Consider the following 20983-nt stretch of genomic DNA (forward strand, 5'->3'; position numbering starts at 1 on the left):
TGAGTTAGTAATGTAAAATACTTAGAAGAGTGCTTGGCACAGAGTAACTGTGAATTATTATGGGGTTTTTTTTTCTGGAAATTAGGAACTGAGGTTATTTCTTAGGAATTGAGGTTAGTTCTCATTTGTGAGAAATTGGGATCTGGGAAAAGTAAGAAATTGTTGAAGAGAGTGGGGGCATGAGGTTCTCAGTGAAACACAGGAATGCTGAGCAGATACCCATACAGAATTGGTGGGAACAATCTGCCCTAGTGTATAACTTCATAAGCACTGCATGCCTGTGCTCAGGAGTAGGCACTAAGAAAGCAGATAGCTGGCACTGAGATGGATGTGATGACAAAGCAGGGGGCAAGGGAATCGAGAGTATTGGCAAGAAAATAAAGTGTTGGGCTGGGTGCTGTGGCTCACGCCTGTAATCCTAGCACTTTGGGAGGATGACGCAGGAGGATCACTTGAGCCCAGGAGTTTGAGACCAGCCTGGGCAATTAAGTGAGACCTTGTTTCTACAAAAAAAAAAAAAAAAAAAAAAAAAAATAGAAAAAAAGGCCGGGCGCGGTGGCTCACGCCTGTAATCCCAGCACTTTGGGAGGCCGAGGCAGGTGGATCATGAGGTCAGGAGATCGAGACCATCCTGGCTAACACGGTGAAACCCCGTCTGTACTAAAAATAGAAAAAATTAGCCGGGCGTGGTGGTGGGTGCCTGTAGTCCCAGCTACTCGGAGGCTGAGGCAGGAGAATGGCGTGAACCCGGGAGGTGGAGCGTGCAGTGAGCCGAGATAGCGCCACTGCAGTCCAGCCTGGGCGAAAGAGCAAGACTCCGTCTCAAAAAAAAAAAAGAAAAAGAAAAAAATTAGCCAGGCGTGGTGGCACATGCCTGTAGTCCCAGTTCTTCAGGAGGCTTAGGTAGGAGGGTCACTTGAGCCTGGGAGGTTGAGGCTGCAGTAAGACCTGTTTGAGCCACTGCATTCTAGCCTGGGCAACAGAGTGAGATCCTGGAAAAAAAAAAAAAGAAAATAAAGTGTTGGACTTTGATTGTAACCCAAGAAGAAAGCAAAATGGAGAGGGCTGAAAGTTTAGGAAAATATACACTAGAATATAAAAGTCTATAAGGGCAGGAGCTTTTGTTCTGTTTTGTTTACTTCTTTGTATCTCCAGTGCCTAGAGCAGTGTATGGGAGAATTAGCATGCTGACACAATTCTACTTTCTACACTTTGTATTCTACTTATGGAATAGTCATGACGGTAATTAAGACAGACAGACTCATAATCCTATCAAACCTTCAGATCTACTAATTACCAATTTACAGTAAATCAGGAGGGCAGAAGATGTTAAAGGACAACATAAGGATATAAAATTGCAGGGAAAAAAAGGAGCGGGGCGGGGGAAACTGATTAAAAGAGACAAAAAACATTTCAATCATTTGGAAGGTATGGGCATTATTGAGATCCTGATTTGAACACACCATAAAAAATTAGGACATAGGCCGGGCCCGGTGGCTCAGGCCTGTAATCCTAGCACTTTGGGAGGCCAAGGCGGGTGGATCACCTGAGGTCAGAAGTTAGAGACCAGCCTTGCCAACATGGTGAAACTCCGGCTCTACTAAAAATACAAAAATTAGCTGGGTGTGGTGGCGTGGGCCTGTAATACCAGTTACTCGGGAGGCTGAGGCAGGAGAATCACTTGAACCGGGGAGGCGGAGGCTGCAGTGAGCCGAGATCGCACCACTGCACTCCAGCCTGGGCGACAGAGCAAAACTCCGTCTCAAAAAAAAAAAAAAAAAAAAAAAACCAGGACATAATTGAGGAAATATGAACACTGAGTATTTTGTAAGTATTATTATTATTTTATTATTATTATTTTTTGAGACGAAGTCTTGCTCTTGTCACCCAGGCTGGAGTGCAGGGGCGTGATCTCGGCTCACTGCAAGCTCCGCCTCCCAGGTTCACGCCATTCTCCTGCCTCAGCCTCCCGAGTAGCTGGGACAACAGGCGCCCGCCACCACGCCCGGCTAATTTTTTGTATTTTTAGTAGAGACGGCGTTTCACCTTGTTAGCCGGGATGGTCTCGGTCTGCTGACCTCAGGTGATCCGCCCGCCTCGGCCTCCCAAAGTGCGTAAGCATTGTTTTTATTTGCTGTGATAATGGTACTGTAGTTATGTTAAAAAGAGTCCTTATCTTTTAGAGGTAAATAATTGAAATATTTACATATGAAATGACATGGTATCTGGGATTTGCTTCAAAATACACAGTATGTATGAGCATAAGGCAAGACTGGCCATGAATTGATAACTGTTTAATCTGGGTGCTGGTTACATGGGGGCTCATTATATACTTCTCTTAATTGCCATATATGCTCTTTCTCTATAAAACTTATCATATTCTAAATAGCAAAAACAGTATGTTACTACTATTTCCACTTCACTTGCTCTCCAGTGGGTGTGTAAAGAGGGAAAATAAAAAAGGAAATGGTTATAACAAAGGTAGCCACCTAAAGCCAGGAAGGACAGGGCCAGTACCATAAGATCCATATACTCAACCCATGAATCAAGTAGGGATTGTTTTTAAAAGGGATGCTATAAGCTACTTTTTAAAAAATCAACTTTATTGAAGTATAATTTACATGATAAATGTACACATTTGTCCATCTCAATCTTTATTGAGATGTATAACTTTTCTATCCACATCTCTGCAACATTTGGTATTATCAGCCTTTTGGATTTTAGATATTCTAGTGGGTGTATAGTGCCTCGTTGTAATTTTAATCTGCATTTTCCTGAGAATAATGTTTAACATTTGTGCTAAATTTTGATTATACATATACATATTTTTCAATTGTAACAATGTAATAATCTCTGGCAAATATCTTCATTATAACTTTTATTTCTGTATTTCTATATTATTTTATGAGGAATATTATAAAATTTGAACACTACAAGCCACAGAAAATGATCAGTTTATGGAACTAAGTCCGACTTCCAGGTAAAACGTAACTATGGTATGGTATTTACAGTTTGTGTTGACTAAAATAAGCTCCCAGCTGCCAGATGGAGCTGTAATGTTGCCACCTCTACTGCCACCATCTGGTAACATTAAAAACAAATAAAAATATAGAAACTATACAATTCTGGGTCAGCCAAAGTCAAATTTCCAACACAACTCTTTCTCACACACAGATCTTTGAAACTATAGAATGCATTCAAACTGATTTGTTCTTTAGTTTTCGTTACTTTTAAATAAACTATATTACAAAAGTGTCAAATAGCAAAATATTTTAATTTTCTCAAATTCAGGGAAGATGCTTTATGACGTACCTGCTTTTCGATTTGTTCCAAGACCTTTGGCAAATTACCTTAGAACTCCATAGGTATCTTGAGGATAACTGAACCTTTTCCTAACTTAAATCATAGACTACCAGACGGAAAAAAAAATGTCCTCGATGTTTTTAGTCTCTTACTGCACAATGTCAAGATATTAGCTGGGTTATACAATAGTTGCCCTCTGCATACTCACAAATGTTAACTCCAGTCCTTTTTTGTCTTCCCTCCCCGCCTAAGAAGCTACCAGGTCACATGCTGGCGGATACGCAGTGGCGGAAACCTAGCGGTGACAGGGAAGGACAGCCCTCTGCCTACTGATCTGCAGGTTTCTCCTTCAGTTTGCTCTTACACCGCGGTCCTCCGCTCGGACCTTAGCCCATTCATTTGATGATTCTCTCCCAGTTCGTTCTTCCACTGGGTCCCTTGCTCAGCACTACCCAAAATAACCACCAGCTCAGCGCCGGCTGCACCGCCGCTCCCCGCCCCCGCCCCCCGCCCCGTGGAGCTGCACCTGCCGAGGCCCCGGCTTGGCTCCGCGATCACGGTCGCGGCCCCCGGGGTCCCCGAGGGGCTTCTGCGCACCGAGGCAGGCGGGACTGAGCGGCACTCTGAACCGGCTCCCCTCTTAATGTCCCCTCGCGCCTGAGCAGCTCCGGTCCCGCCGGCGCAGGGTGCGGGTACCCGGGCCATGCCGGCCCAGAGACCGCCGCCCCCGGGACCGCCGCCCACTCGAAGCCCCTGGACGACCCCGCCGCTTACCGGCTTCGGCCCGTGGGGCGCCCGGTAGAAGAGGCGTGCGGTCCGTGCTCTCCTCGCCATCGTTCCGGGCCAGGTCTCGAACCGGAGACCTCATGACGCCTACGTGGAGCAGGTGTACTCGCCACCTGGCAGAGAAAGGCGCGCCAGCCCGACAGCCCGAAGCCCCCGGGCCGAGCTGGCTGGACCGGGCGGGGCGGGGGCGATGACACCGCCCCGCGGCCACGTCTAGTCCCCCGCGGTCCCGCCCAGAGGCGGCCGCGCGGACTCCGCCCCCGCCGCCATCTTAGGTGTGGGCAACTCTGGCTTGGGTTGGACTAGGGAAGCGGAGTTCTGGGAGTTCTCGTAGGATTGGCGCAAAGTGAGCTCGCCCCGCCGGTCTACGAATGCCGGGGAGCCGGTGTTCCGACTACCGTCTCCTGCTCCTGCACCCCCTTGTAAAGTGCAGGGGCCACCCTGCCCGCAGCGAGGATGAGTGGGGGCTTGCGGGCGGGCAGTGGGGACTTGAATTGCACGTAATTAAGGGGAGGGCTTCGACCGAACTAGGGAAGTGGGTGGTGTGCATTTCACAATTTTTTTTTTTAAATTTTATTTTTTATTGATCATTCTTGGGTGTTTCTCGCAGAGGGGGATTTGGCAGGGTCATAGGACAATAGTGGAAGGAAGGTCAGCAGATAAACAAGTGAACAAAGGTCTCTGGTTTTCCTAGGCAGAGTGTTTGTGTCCCTGGGTACTTGAGATTAGGGAGTGGTGATGACTCTTAAGGAGCATGCTGCCTTTAAGCATCTGTTTAACAAAGCACATCTTGCACCGCCCTTAATCCATTTAACCCTGAGTGGACACAGCACATGTTTCAGAGAGCACAGGGTTGGGGGTAAGGTCATAGATCAACAGGATCCCAAGGCAGAAGAATTTTTCTTAGTACAGAACAAAATGAAAAGTTTCCCATGTCTACCTCCCTCTACACAGACACAGCAACCATCCGATTTCTCAATCTTTTCCCCACCTTTCCCCCCTTTCTATTCCACAAAACCGCCATTGTCATCATGGCCCGTTCTCAATGAGCTGTTGGGTACACCTCCCAGACGGGGTGGTGGCCGGGCAGAGGGGCTCCTCACTTCCCAGTAGGGGCGGCCGGGCAGAGGCGCCCCTCACCTCCCGGACTGGGCGGCTGGCCGGGCGGGGGGCTGACCCCCCCCCCACCTCCCTCCCGGACGGGGCGGCTGGCATTTCACAATTTGACATCCACTTGTTAGCAGTCAGTTGCCATACTGTTAGCAACCTTTGTACGATCTACCTCGTGACTGTGACGGCATATTGTCCCTAAAATAGCTTTTTTTTTTTTCTCCCAGACAGGGTCTTGCTCTGTTGCCCAAGCTGGAATGCAGTGGCGCAATCGCAGCTCACTGCAACCTCCAACTCCTGGACTCAAGCAATTCTCTTCAGCTCCCCCAAGTAGCTGGGACTACAGGGGCATGCCACCACATCTGGCTAATTTTGTTTCTACTTTTTATTTCTGTAGAGGCGTGGTCTTATTATATTGCCCAGGCTGGTTTCGAACTCCTGGGCTCAAGCAATCCTCCTCGGCCTCCCAGAGTGCTGGGATTACAGGCGTGAGCCACTGCTCCTGGTCCTAAAATAGCTTTTAGGCGGAAAAACAGCAATGGAAATTTGTTGAGTCCTATGATGTTGCTGGTTTTATAGGTAAAAATAATCAACATAGGTAGTTTCATATGGTTCGACCTATGGAATCCTCTGATGTATGTGTGCATGTTATATCTCCACGATAGAATTTGGATAGATTGTGCTAGCATTTGCGGACTCTGAAAGTGAAACTAGGAAAACCCAGCTTGCCTTGGCAGGGCAGATCTGGATCCGCCAATAAAGGCTGTCTCTGTGGAGGTAGAAAATAAGATGTAGATGCTCTCGGAGAGTTTGGTGTAGACAGGGAAGACCCGCAAGCCACTAATTCAGTAAACCAGGTTAGAAGCTTAGTGAGGTCCACGTGAGAACAAAGGGGAGGGTCCTTTACCTAGGAGGGAGGGTGAGGATTTCTGTAGGCATCCCTACCTCCAGATCAGTAAATGCTAGGAAAGTTCTCAAGTTAAAGCAGCAAATCAAGCCTTGTTTCTGAGTTACTGAATTACCATGTAGATTTTTACACTCTAAGGGTTGTAGAAAAATGCAATTTTCAAACTGGATTATGCAGAGTCACCTGGCAAATCCTTTTAAAATGTAGATTCAGATTCAGCAGATCTGGTGTGATGGTTAATTTTATGTGTTAACTTGCTGGATGTCTTTGGATGAGGTTAACACTAAAATCATTGAACTCTGGGTAAAGATGGCTGCCTTCCATAATCTGGGTGGGCTTCCTTCAATCAGTTGAAGGCCTGTCTAGAATAAAAAATCCGACTCCCCCACTTCTCTTCCCCAAGCAAGGGAGACTTCTCCAGCAGAGCGTCCTCAGACTTGATCTGCACCACAGGTCCTCCTGGGTCTCCAGGCATGTGCACCATCATCTGTTTTGGGTCTGGAGTCGGCCAGCCTATATTGTGAAAGCCAAAACTTTATTACCCAAACTACCCAATTGGGGCTGTTTCTCTGAGAAGCCCAGTACATCTGGGATGGGCCTGAGATTCTGTATTGCTAACAAGCTCCCAGATGACCAAGGTTATAGATAACTTGGGCCAGGGAATATAGTTGCAACAGACTTGAAAGACTTCAAACCAGGGGAATTCTTTTTTTTAATATTTTTTATTTTAGAAATTTTAGGTTTACATAAACGTTGCAAAGATAGTACAGTGAGTTCTCCATACCCTTTGCTTAGTTTGACCTATTATTAAGATCTTACATTAGTATCATGCATATATCATAACTAACGAGCCAGTATAGATAATTATTAACTGAAGTTCATACTTAATTTGCATTTCTTTAATTTTTACCTAATATCCTTTTTCAGTCCCAGGATCTCATCCAGGATGCCACATTACATGTCTCCTTAGGCTCCTCTAGATTGACAGTTCCTGACTTTCATTGCTTTTGCTGACCTTGACAGTTTTGTAGAGTACTGGTAGGTTTTGTAGAAAGTGTCTTAATTTGGGTTGTCGAATTTTGTTTTGAGACGAGGTCACGCTCTGTCGTCCAGGCTAGAGTGCAGTGGCACGATCTCGGCTCACTGCAGCCTCCACCTCCCAGGTTCAAGCGATTCTCCTGCCTCAGCGTCCCGAGTAGCTGGGACTACAGGCACGTGCAACCATGCCTGGCTAATTTTTTGTATTTTTAGTAGAGATGGGGTTTCACCATGTTAGCCAGGATGGTCTCCATCTCCTGACCTCCTGCCTCAGCCTCCCCCTGCCTCAGCCTCCCAAAGTGCTGGGATTACAGGCATGAACCACCACCCCCGGCCTGAATGTTTTTCTTATAATTAGACTGGGGTTATGGATTTTTGAGGGAAAGGTCATAGAGGTAAAGGGCCATTCTCATCATGTAATGTCAAGGGAATGTGCTGTCAACTTATTTATCGCTGATGATTATCACTAGTGATGGTAAGCCTCATCGCATGCCTGAGGTCGTGTTTGTCAGGTGTTTTCACTGTGAAGTTAACTCTTTTCCCCCGGCCTTACTTTTCTCTTTGGAAGGAAATCAGTATGTGCAGCCTTCACTTAAGGGGTGGGGAGTTATCTATACTCCACCAGTTTCAGGGGAAGAATTCTTTTGTTTGGGAGATTTGTTTATTCTCCTACATTTATTTACTTATTCAATCATTTATTTTTATTAGTATGATGTCATGGTTATTATTTTATACTTTGGGTTATACTCCCAACACTATGTTATTTATTTTGTTGCTCAAATTGTTCCAGCTTTGGTGACTAAGAGCTCTTTCAGTTGGCTCTTGTGTCTTGCATGCCTCCATTGTTGTGTTTTTTGAGCATTCCCTTACTTTCTGGTACAACAAGATGTTCCAGGCTCATCTTGTGTATTCTCTACCCCTGCCATTTCTATAAGGAGAATGATATTACAAACTAACATCTGAGCATTGGGTGTACTTCTTCCTATTGCAGTGTCATTGATTCTAGGTTCAGAGGAGGTACTTTGGTTTTTGTTTTGTTTTATAATCTTCCCAAGAAGATTTTGAGACAGGATCTTACTCTGTCACCTAAGCTTGAGTGCAGAGGTGTGATCACGGCTCCCTGTAGGCTCCACCTCCTGGGCTCAAGTGATCCTCCTACCTCAGCCTCCCCGGTAGCTGAGACCACAGGCATGTGCCACCATGCCCTGCTAATTTAAAAAAATTTTTGTTAGAGACAGGGCCTCCCTGTGATGCCCAGCTGGGCTCAAGCAGTCCTCCTGCCTTGACCTTCCAAAGTATTGATATGATAGGTGTGAACCACTGTGCCTGGCCCCAAGAAGTTTAAAAAAAAGTATGATGACACATTTTCCCCCCTTATATCTGGCATTTATTTCTTGATTGCACACTACCATAAAAGATCATTGTTGGTGTTATTTATTTATTATTATTATTATTTTGAGACAGAGTTTCACTCTTGTTGCTCAGGCTGGAGTGCAGTTGTGCAATCTCAGTTCACTGCAACCTCCTGGGTTCAAGTGATTCTCCTGCCTTAGCCTCCGGAGTAGCTGGGATTACAGGCACCCACCACCATGCCCGGCTAATTTTTTGTATTTTTAGTAGAGATAGGGTTTCACCATGTTGGCCAGGCTGGTCTTGAACTCCTGACCTCAGGTGATCCAACCATCTCGGCCTCCCAAAATGTTGGGATTACAGGCATGAGCCACCATGCCCAGTCTATTTTTTTTTTTCTCCTTTCCTGGTCTTTTTTTTTTTTTTCTTACATGGTTTGTTTGAATCTGGATCCATTCATGTTCAGACCTCACATACTGTAGAAATCTCTCACATGTCTTTATGTTTTCTCCCTGCAATTTCTTTCTTTCTTTCTTTCTTTTCTTTCTTTCTTTCTTTTTCTTTCTTTCTTTCTCTCTCTTTCTTTCTGTCTCTCTTTCTCTCTCTCTTTCTTTCTTTCTCTCTCTTTCTTTCTGTCTCTCTTTCTCTCTCTTTCTCTTTCTTTTTTTTTTATGGAGTTTCGCTCTTGTTGCCCAGGCTGGAGTGCAGTGGCACAATCTTGGCTCAGTGGAACCTCCACCTCCCAGGTTCAAGCAATTCTCCTGCCTCAGCCTCCCGAGTAGCTGGGACTACAGGCGTGTGCCACCACGCCTGGCTAATTTTTGTATTTTTAGTAGAGACGGGGTTTTGCCATGTTGGCCAGGCTGGTCTCAAACTCCTGACCTCAGGTAGTCCGCCTGCCTTGGCCTCCCACAGTGGTGGGATTATAGGCATGAGCCACTGCGCCCGGCCTCATATTTATTCTTTAGTTGATACTTTTCCTTTATCAACACTTTAGACTAGCACTGTTCAGTAGAAATATAATGCAAGCCATAGATGTAATTTTAAATTTTCTAGTAGCCACATTAAAAAAGTAAAACAAAGCAAAACAAAAATGGGGAAATTAATTGTATAACATGCATTTTTAATCCGATATATCAGTTCAACATGTAATCAATATAAAATGATTAATGAGATAAGCTCTTTTGTTGGTACTAATTTTTTTTTATTTTTTATTTTATTCTATTTTTTTGAGACGGAGTCTCGCTCTGTCACCCAGGCTGGAGTGAAATGGTGTGATCTTGGCTCACTGCAACTTCCACCTCCCGGGTTCAAACAATTTTCCTGCCTCAGCCTCCTGAGTAGCTGGGATCACAGGCACCCACCACCACACCTGGCTAATTTTTGTATTTTTAGTAGAGACAGGGTTTCATCATGTTGACCAGGCTGGTCTCGAACTCCTGACTTCAGGCTATCTGCCTGACTCGGCCTCCCAAAGTGCTGGGATTACAGGCGTGAGCCACCAGGTCTGGCCTGGTACTAAATTTTTGAAACCCAGTGTGTATTTTATACCTACAGCACATCTCCATTAGGACCAGCCACATTTCAAGTGCTCAATAGCCACATTGTGTCTGGGTCTACCATATTGGACAGCATAGTTCTAGACCATGTGAGGGCTTACACTCTCTGTCTCTCCCATCCGCCATCCTGTCTTTGGATGGGAAAAGAACACCTTTTGGATAGAGTATCTAGTTCAAAAGCCTCTAGCTGTTTTTCTTAGTTTCTTCTTCTCTCAAATGAAGATAATAATAGAAACATTTTCATAGGGGGGGTTGTAAGAATTAGATAATTAAATAAGATAATACCTGTAAATTACAGTACTGTACCTGGTGGGTTCTGTACTGTAATTATTACATTTCAATATATGTTAGCCATTAGCATTTTTTTTTTTTGAGACAGAGTTTAACCCTCATTACCCAGGCTGGAGTGCAATGGCGTGATCTCAGCTCACTGCAACCTCCACCTCCTGGGTTCCAGCGATTCTCCTGCCTCAGCCTCCTGAATTGCTGGGATTACAGGAGCCTGCCACCATGCCCAGCTAATTTTTGTTATTTTTAATAGAGATGGGGTTTCAGCATGTTGGCCAGGCTGGTCTTGAACTCCTGACCTCAGATGATCCACCCCCGCTTGGCCTCTCAAAGTGCTGGGATTACAGGCGTGAGCCACTGCGCTTGGCTGCCATTACCATTTTTTTAGAGTTAAATTTGCTTTGCAAAGTGAGCTTACCTATCTTAGGAACAACCCGTTTGATTTTAATTATATCTCTTTTAGGATACATATCATTTTCTGTATGGAATTTTATAGTTAGTAGTTGATTGTTTAATGTTTTAGTTTCCTTTTATAACTATAGGTTTCCTAGGAGCTGGAACCAAGTCTTATTTATTTTTTGCAACCTGAGCAGATCCCAGTTCTCGTCCTTTCACTGTGGTCATTGTGTTTCACAGTGCCTCATCATATTGGCCTTAGTGAAATTTTGAAGTATGTAGGAATATATGGGGAATAAAAAGTAAATGGAGGGGCAGATATTTAAATCACCAATTTAGGAATTAATTACTTTTTGAGACAGAGTCTCACTCTGTTGTCCAGGCTGGAGTGCAGTGGTGCAATCTGTGCTCACTGCAACCTCTACCTCCAGGGTTCAAGCAGTTCTCCTGCCTCAGCCTCCTGAGTAACTGGGATTACAGGCACCTGCCACCACACCTGGCTAATTTCTGTATTTTTAGTAAAGACAGGTTTCACCGTGTTGGCCAGGCTGGGCTCAGACTCCCAATGTCAAGTGATCTGCCTGCCTCGGTCTCCCGAAGTGCTGGGATTACAGGTGTGAGCCACTGCACCCAGGCTGAATGATTAATTTAGACTTGATAAACTTGGTAAAGGAATTTTTTGATGAACAATATGGTTCTATAAAATAATCCTTTTTTGCCGGGCACAGTGGCTCATGCCTGTAATCCCAGCACTTGGGGAGGCCGAGGCAGGCAGATCACCTGAGATCAGGAGTTCAAGACCAGCCTGACCAACACAGAGAAACCCCGTCTCTACTAAAAATACAAAATTAGCCGGGTGTGGTGGCTCATGCCTGTAATCCCAGCTACTCGGGAGGCTAAGGCAGGAGAATCGCTTGAACCCAGGAGGCGGAGGTTGCCATAAGCCGAGATCATGCCATTGCACTCCAACCTGGGCAACAAGAGCGAAACTCTGTCTCAAAAAAAAAAAAAAATTATAATAATAATCCCTTTTTTTATACCAGCTTTTCCTCTAAAATAAATTATAATAAATTATAAAGATTATTGGCCAGGCATGGTGGCTCATGCCTGTAATACCAGCACTTTGGGAAGCCGAGGTGGGAGGATTGCTTGAGCCCAGGAGTTCGAGACCAGCCAGGACAACAAAGCAAGACCCCCATCTCTATAAAACAAACAAACAAAACCTAAAAGAAAAAACTGGCCGGGCGTGGTGGCTCACGCCTGTAATCTCAGCACTTTGGGAGGCTGAGATGGGCAGATCACCTGAGGTCAGGAGTTCGAGACCAGCCTGGCCAACATGGTGAAACTCCGTCTCTACTAAAAATACAAAACTTAGCCAGGCATGGTGATGGGTGCCTATAATTTCAACTACTCGGGCTGAAGCAATCAGCCTGCCTTGGCCTCCCAGATTGCTGGGATTACAGGCATGAGCCACAGTGCTCGGCCTGTTATCCCTTTTAAAAACTTTTCAATAGTAGCTTATTGCTTAGATATTCACATTTTTGATTGTGCATCCCATCACTAAAAATTTTGAATATGCACTGATAAGGGCAGAATGAGATATCTTTCCTCACGCATCATAAGGGGCACAGCTGACGCTCTATAACGAAAGACACATTTAATCAAAGTTATTATTATTATTATGTTTTTTGAGACGGAGTCTTGCTCTTTTGCCCAGGCTGGAGTGCAGTGGTGCGATCTCGGCTCACTGCAAGCTCCGCCTCCCGGGTTCACGCCATTCTCCTGCCTCAGCCTCCCGAGTAGCTGGGACTACAGGCGCCTGCCACCACACCCGGCTAATTTTTTGTATTTTTAGTAGAGACGGGGGTTTCACCGTGTTAGCCAGGATGAGTCTTGATCTCCTGACCTGGTGATCCACCCGCCTCGGCCTCCCAAAGTGCTGGGATTACAGGCGTGAGCCACCGCGCCCGGCCAATTTAATCGAAGTTTTATGTGATATGGGAGCTTCAGAAATGAATCTCCAAAGACCCAGGGCAAACTGTCTCTTTTTATGCTCGGGTTCAGTGAAGAATGGAGAGCTGTGTAGAAATGTGATGGAATAAAAGGGTATGATCTAGTGGCAACAGACTGAGAGTGGGGAAACCCAGCAAAGCTTGTCAGTTCAAAATCTTAGTCTCTGTGTAGCATTCTTTCCTCCTGGATATGGGACAGGGTGCCTCTGGAATGAAGGCCTTCAAGGGAGAAAGGAGAAGTGACCTTTCTATGTTTTATGGCTTGCTTTGGGGGACAGGGGTTCTAGTTTCTATGACCTGCCTTGGAGAAGAAGAATCCCGGTTTCTATTACTCAGTTTGAAGAAGAAAGGGGACCGGGAGACAGGAGGGCAGGAGAAAGTCAGAGAGACCTTGTTTCTGAGATTGCTTCTGAGGCTTCCCAATCTCCTTTAGTTCAAAGTACACAGCATGACAAAGTGCCATACTTTGGGATACCTTTTTCTGAGCCACAACATATCCAATATGTATATATTTCTCTATAAAGTACACAGACACTATAAACACTCAACAAACACTTAAAAAGCATGAATTGCAGACTATTGATAAGCAGAATATATAAGGAACTCAAACAACTCAATGGCAAACCCCACAAATAATCCAATTTAAAAATAGGCAAAAGACCTGAATAGACATTTCTCAAAAGAACACATACAAGTGACCAACAGGTATATTAAAACATGCTCAGTATCACTACTTGTTAGGGAAATGCATACCAAAACCGCAATGAGATATCATCTCACCCTACTTAGAATGGCTATTACAAAAATACAAAAAAATGACAAATTCTGGTGATGATGCAGGGAGAGGAATGCTTGTACACTGTTGTTGGGATGTAAAGTAGTACAGCCATTATGGAAAACAGTATGTAAGTTCCTCAAAAAACTAAAAATAGAGCTATCATATGATCTGGCAGTCCCACTGCTAGGTATATATCTAAAAGAGAGGAAATCAGTATATTGGGGAGATACCTCCACTCCCATGTTTATCGTAGCTCAGCTCTAGTCTCAGTAGCCAAGATATGAAATCAACCTGTGTCCATCAAGAGATGAATGGATAAAGAAAATGTGGTATATATATATGATGGAATATTATTCAGCCATAGGGAAGAATAAAGTCCTGTCATTTGCAACAGCATGGATGGTACTGAAGATCATTATGTTAAGTGAAATAAGCCAGGCGCAGAAAGACAAATTCATATGTTCTTACTCATGCATGGGAGCTAAAAAAGTGGATCTCATGGAGGCAGAGAACTGAATAGTAGTTACCAGAGGTTGGGAAGGGTAGGGAGAAGGGGAGATGAAGAGAAGTTGGTTAATGGGTACAAAAATACACTTAGATAGAAGCAATAAATTCTAGTATTCAATAGTATAGGAAGGAGACTATAGTTAACAAAAATGTATTATGTATTTCACAATAGCTGGAAGAGAATCGGAATGATCCCCACCCAAAGAAGAGAGAAATGTTTGAGGTGATGGATATTCCCATTACAGTGATTTGATCATTACACATTGTATACAGGTATCAGAATATCATATGTACCCCCCAAAATATGTATAACCATTAAATAGTAATAAAAAAGCTCATCTAAAGAATTAAAAAGGGTGAGAAAAAATATAAATGCTCTGATTTTTTTCTGGATCATTTGCACATGCTCTCGGGTGAGTGCACCCCACTTTGGAGATCACTGTCTAGAGGATAAAATCAGAATTCTTTGGTATAGATCACAAGGCCTTTACAAACTGGCCCCAGCTGACATTTCCAGTCCCATCTTCCACAACTGTGGCCACCTGCTCTGTGCTGCACACGTTGTTCTATTCATTGAACTTCATAGATACCATGTTTTCCTTGTGTCGTTTCCTCCACCTGTTTGCTTCTTTTGTGTATGGTAAGTTCTTATTTGTCCTTTGAGGCTAAAAGATAACCTTTTATTTAATGATTCCTTGATAATCTCTCCCTTACTCTGTGCTCTTATGTATATTGTACACACCTTTGTTATAGCATACTGTGTAAAAGTTATCTAAGGCAGTTGAATGGTATGTGAGTCATTCCTTGAGAGCAGGAACCTTGACTTATTTTTCATTTCCTGCTTTAAGCAGAGATGAGTATTTATGGAGCCCCATATTATCTGTAAGGCACTGTCCTGGTTGCTATGGGGGATATACACTATTAGTGGAGCAGATAGATATACAAGATGTATAAGCATGGTTTCTGCTTTCAAGGAGCTTATAAGTGAAAGGCACCTTGAAGGAAATATTTCTTAAAACTGTGCAAGGGAAATGTAAAGTATTTTCCTAACAGTTATGGAAGTCAGAGGACATATTTTTATATCTATTTTCTATTAAGCAAGTGGCACATGATTAATGTATTCCAGAAGAAGAGTGATTAATATTTTTAGCAAAGGGTTTCAATAATGGAATCTGGACATACTTTCCCATATCCTATTTCCTCTAGGCAGCTGTACTGTCAGATGTCCTCAGATAGTGTTCAAAATAGGAGAGGCATATGTGCATAGTTTTCTGCTTATCTTATGGCATGCACTCATTGTTTTTATAGCAGAATTTGGATTTCCTCAGTGCTTTTCAACTTAACAATTGGGTAGTTCTTGTGACACACGCACAGAGACATGAGTATTATTATAACCATTTTAAAGAGGAAAACTAAGAGATGGCAACCGAATGAAGTGATTTGTCCGAGGTTAGTGACAGCCACTATTACAATTCAGATTTATTGCCTTTCATAGTATTCAAATTCTAAGTGGTGCTTCTTCATAACTGTCTTAATTTTGTACATGTTGTATGTTATTTTTGCATCTTAAAACTTGGAACACAATTTCACTTAGTCTTGGAAGTCATTTCAATGATAAGTATGTAATATGTGTTCAATTGCTGATTAGAAATTATGTGGCATTTTCTTTGTCAATTTCAGTTACTTGCTTTAGGGGAGCTGAAAACACAGCCACTGTAAATACACACACACACACACACACACACACATACACATTAGTAATGTTACATCTGTGAAAAGCTTGGAAGAGAGCAATCTTTCAAATTTAAACACATTGAAAAATATAAAAAGACTTGTCACAGTTTTATCTCTTTTTTTTTGAGATGGAGTCTCACTCTGTTGCCCAGGCTGGAGTGCAGTGGTGTGATCTCGGCTCACTGCAACCCCCACCCCCTGGGTTCAACCGATTCTCCTGCCTCAGCCTCCCGAGTAGCTGGGATTACAGGTGCCTGCCACCACGCCCAGCTAATTTTTGTATTTTTAGTAGAGACGGGGTTTCACCATCTTGGTCAGGCTGGTCTTGAACTCCTGACCTCGTGATCCACCTGCCTTGGCCTTCCAAAATGCTGGGATTACAGGTGTAAGCCACCACGCCCGACCAGTTTTATCTTTTTGATTCCAGAGAATTTAAAATAAATCAAATTTTGCAGGTATTGTAAAATATTAGTGGATCAGATAGAAAATCAGCTGGTAGAATCACACAAGAAACAGAATGACCTTTAGACATGAGCTAAAAGTGCATGCAAAGCAAGTAAAAATTGCAAGACTCAGGCAGATTAAAAGATTAAGGTTAAAATCTATTCTTTTAAGTAATATGTGAAGCCAAAGAGGGCTGTCGAGTCAGCCTTTCCTGTGAATCCTTTTTGGTCTGAAATCTTTTCACACATCATATATTCATATTTTCTGACCAAGGAAATATACAGGGGCTCAGAAACTAATTGCTGTTGTTTTATAACAGGGAAAAATCTCAAAATCAAAGGAATTAAAAAACTGCTATATGGAAGTATAACTGATATATGAAAATTGCACTATTTAATGTAGACAATTTGATGAGTCTAGACATATACCCACATCTCTGAAACCATCACCACAATTGAGGTAGTAGACACATACAGCACCTTCAAAAGTTTCCATATGCCTCTTTGGTTTCTTCTTGTTGTGAGAACACCTAACATGAGATCCACCCTCTTAACTTTTTAAGTGCACAGTACAGTGTTACTAACTATAGGCATTGTGTTGTACAGCAGATCTCTAGAACTTATTCACATTGCATAACTGAAGTTTTGTAGATATTAAACAAAAACTTCCTATTTTCTCCCCCTCTAACCCCTGGCAAGTTCATTCTATTTTTTTGCTTCTATGTGTTTGACTATTTTAAATACCTCATACAAGTGGAATCATGCAGTATTTGAACTTCTGTGTCTGGCTTATTTTGCTAAACATAATGTCTTCCAGGTTCACTTCATGTTGTCACAAATGACAATATTGCCGTCTTTTTAAAAGCTGAATAATATTCCATAGTATGAATATACCAGATTTTCTTTACCCATTCATCCATAGATGAAAATTTGAGTTGTTTCCATGTCTTGGCTATTGTGAATAATGCTACAATGAATATGAGAGTGCAGATATCTCTTCCAGATACTGATTTCAATTATTTTGGATATACACCCAGAAATGGGGTTGCTGGATCATATGGTAGTTCTATTTTTAATTTTGTGAGGAGCCTCTGTACTGTTTTCCATAGTGGCTGCATGATTTTACATTACTACCCTAAGCATACAAGGGTTCCCTTTTCTCCACATCCTTGCCAACACTTGTTATCTTTTATTTCTTTGATAATAGCCACCCTAACAGGTGTCAGATAATATCTCGTGGTTTTGATTTGCATTTCTCTGATGGTTAGTGATGTTGAGCATGTTTTCAAATATCTGCTGGCCATTTATATGTCTTCTTTTGAGAAATGTCTATTCAAGTCCCTTGCCTATATTTTAATATGATTATTTAGGTTTTTTTTACTACTTATATATTTTTGGTATTAACCTTTTATCAAATGTATAGTTTGCAAATATTTTTTCCCATTTAGTAGGTTGTCCTTTCTCTCTGTTGTTTCCTTTGCTATGTAGAAGCTTTTTAGTTTGATGTAGTCCTACTTGTCTAGTTTTGCTTTTGGCTTTTTTGTCTGTGCATTTGGTGTCATATTCAAGAAATAATTGCCAACACTCTGTATTTCTATGTTTTTTTCTAGGAGTTTTACAGTCCTGTTTTTTTTTTAGTGCACTGCCCTAAGGAAATGGGATGGGTGGTTGATGGCAGTCTGACGACTCTGCAAGATTGGGAGAATGTACACAACCCTGAAATTACTCCTCCAGGAAAAGGGAGGAATGAATGTGCACATCATAAGAAACTATTTATTTACTTATTTATTTATCCTTTAAGCACTGAGTATCATTCAGGACATAGAAAACATTTGAGAGGCTCCTAGGATCTCTAGCCTGGCCTATTGGTAAAGGTCTTTCTCCACTGAAGCCAGTCCATGAATCAATGGATTTTGATATTTCATGTTAAAACATCATCGCAACCTACCAATTAATACAATTATAGCTCTTTTTCTGATAAATATATTCTTCGAGTTTTATATAAATTCAATCATATTTAAGATGACACAGTAGAGTTTATGATGTATAGAGAAGCTGTGATTAATTCTTTTGAAAAGAAATAGCTGGATTTTCATTTTTTAGGTGTTCTTTTAATAGGGCACATTTATACTGGTTTTTCCATTCAGTAATTTCAGTAAAATGAGAAATGTAGTCATGCTTTGTTTATCTTTATTTTTTTTAATGAAAAGATTTAATACTTCACTGGCAAGTATCTAGAGCAGAGCAATAGTTTATCCATTCAATTCCTCATGAATAAAAATTGTAACCTTGTAAGTCAGTAGTTATAATGCAATGAATCAGAATATTTAAGTTCAATCCTATTAAAAAAATTCCATCAGAATTGGTTATATCAGTTGGTGAAATGACTCCAATCCCTATTGACAGGTCTCTTTGTGGAAATAAACAAACACAAAGACCCCAAAGAACAAATACCCAACAACAGAAAACCAAAACTTAATCTACAGAATGTGATTGATCTACTCCCTAAACCCCAAATAAAAGCCAACAGCAATAAGTAGATAATTAAGCATGCTGTGTGGTGACATCCTTACATATAAAGGAAAGCACAAGGCTGAGGTGAGAGGATTCCATGAGGCCAGGACGTCAGTGCGCAGTGAGCCATGATCGTGCCAGCCTGCCAGTCTGGGCAACACAGTGAGACCTGGTGTCTAAACATAAAAAAATAGCAATAAAGGGATGCACTTCTACTAGGTTTTAGTTTTAACTTGTGAGCATAAAATAATGAGATGTGTGAAGGAGAGAGATCTAAGAAATAGTTGTTAAGACAGTTCCAGGACAAAAGTTCCAAAAGTATTTTGAAGGCTAGAACAATTGAGAAAAGGTATTTAATCTGTTAAATTTGCATTCTCTTTTACATTAATTTGTGTTTATTTGAAAAAAATTCAATCGCTCTATTGCTTTATCATTACCTGATTATCTCTCACGTAGCCAAGTTGCCAGCTGAGCCATTGTGATGTCAAGAGAGGCAGACCTGATACAACACTTTTTGTGGAGAAGAGCCTCAGTGAGTTAATAAGGAAATGATAATGCCTTTTATGGGGACAACAGGGTTGCTTTTGTTTTTCCTGGAAAAAAATCATGGGTGGACTGTGGGGAGGACTTTTACCTAAAGGAGAAGAGATGTTTATAGTAAAGCCAGAAACTAAGGTTATTGATATGGTTTGGCTCTGTGTCCCCATCCAAATCTCATCTTGTAGTTCCCATAATTCCCACGTGTTGTGTGAGGGATCTGGTGAGAGATAATTGAATCATGGGGGTGGATCTTTCCTGTGCTGTTCTAGTGATAGTGAATGAGTCTCATGAGATCTGATGGTTTTAAAAGCAAGAGTTACCCTGCACAAGCTCTCTTCTCTTGTCTGCTGCCATGTGAGATGTGCCTTTCACCTTCCGCCATGATTATGAGGCTTCTCCAGCCATTGGAGCTGTTAAGTCCAATAAACCTCTTTCTTTTGTAAACTGCCCAGTCTCGGGTATGTCTTTATCAGCAGTGTGAAAATGGACTAATACAATTATTAACTTCTTAATAACTCTGTGGCAACAGTGCTTGCAAGCTAAAACTCACATGAAAAGAATATACCTGCCACTGCTTTGGTCCAATGTAATAAGAAGCAAAAGAAAATGAATACTCAGTGCCTGGTATGTGTCAGACACCATAGTAAGCAGTTACACATGTTATTTAACTCTCTAGCGTCCAGTGTTTGGTATCTTAATTTTTTTTTTTTTTTGAGACAGAGTCTTGCTCTGTTGCCCAGGCTGGAGTGCAGTGGCACGATCTTGGCTCACTGCACCCTCCGCCTCCTGGGTTCAAGTGATTCTCCTGCCTCAGCCTCCTGAGTAGTTGGGATTACAGGCACGCACCATCACGCCTGGCTCATTTTTGTATTTTTAGTAGAGATGGGGCCTCTCCATGTTGATCAGGCTGGTCTCAAACTCTTGACCTTGTGATCTGCCTGCCTCAGCCTCCCAAAGTGCTGGGATTACAGGCGTGAGCCATCACGCCTGGCCTAAAAAAAAAAAAATTTAACTGAAATAGAGATGGGGTCTCGCTATGTTGCTCAGGGTGATCTTGAGCTTGTTGGCTCAAGAGATCTGCCAGCCTCAGCCTCCCAAAGTGCTGAAATTACAGGCGTGAGCCACGGCACCTAGCCATGTTTGGTATCTTTATTCTCATTATATAGTTGAGAAAATCTGACATCAGAGAGAGTAACCTGCTTAAGCACAGGGGTTAGAATTTGTGTCAGGCTTACTCCAAATCCCCTGCTTTTTCCATGCTGAGTTCCAGTAGATCATTTATGTATTCCTCATGCACAGGGAGGTACAAGATGGTAGAATGGGAGATAGATGGAACAAATTTGGCAAAATAGTCTGTAGTAGTTGATTATCCTATTCTTTACCTGGTGCAGATTTGAAATTTTTCATAATGAAAAGGTTTTTTAAGGATTATACTGTTTTTAAAGGATTGTGTTGATCTGTTTCCTCATGACAGTAGGGTATAAGAAACGGAATTAGAATGTTGTCTAGGTTTCCAAATCACCACCTGTTGCACAACAGTGAAGAGGGACAGGGTGGGGATGACTGGGTTTTAACTAAGTAATAATTGGAATTCCTTTTGAAGCCTTGTGTTGTATTGGCCATTGAATCCAAAGGTAGGATCATTTCCTTAAAACTTTATCATAACATTCAATTTATACATTCCCATGCCTAAGTAATCAGAAATAAACCAATGAGAA

The 20983-nt window shown here is 42.4% G+C and overlaps 1 protein-coding gene across 5 annotated transcripts in view; it reads right to left on the bottom strand.

Annotated features, from left to right (window-relative positions):
• The window catches only part of SLC17A5 (solute carrier family 17 member 5), a 58911-nt gene extending 54583 nt beyond the window's left edge, over positions 1-4328 (bottom strand). For 2 of the 5 annotated variants that reach the window (XM_055390631.2, XM_055390635.2), the window contains exon 1: positions 4078-4324. In XM_055390631.2, coding sequence (XP_055246606.1) covers positions 4078-4171 — 94 coding nt within the window. In that variant the 5' untranslated portion in view covers positions 4172-4324. Of the gene's footprint in view, positions 1-4077 lie in introns of all 5 variants that reach the window. The other 3 variants (XM_031012174.3, XM_031012176.3, XM_063707707.1) reach the window with 3 other exon arrangements.
• Between the last annotated feature and the right edge of the window lie 16655 nt (positions 4329-20983).

The sequence above is a fragment of the Gorilla gorilla genome, chromosome 5, assembly GCF_029281585.2.
Source record: "Gorilla gorilla gorilla isolate KB3781 chromosome 5, NHGRI_mGorGor1-v2.1_pri, whole genome shotgun sequence".
NCBI classification, from domain to species: Eukaryota; Metazoa; Chordata; class Mammalia; order Primates; family Hominidae; genus Gorilla; species Gorilla gorilla.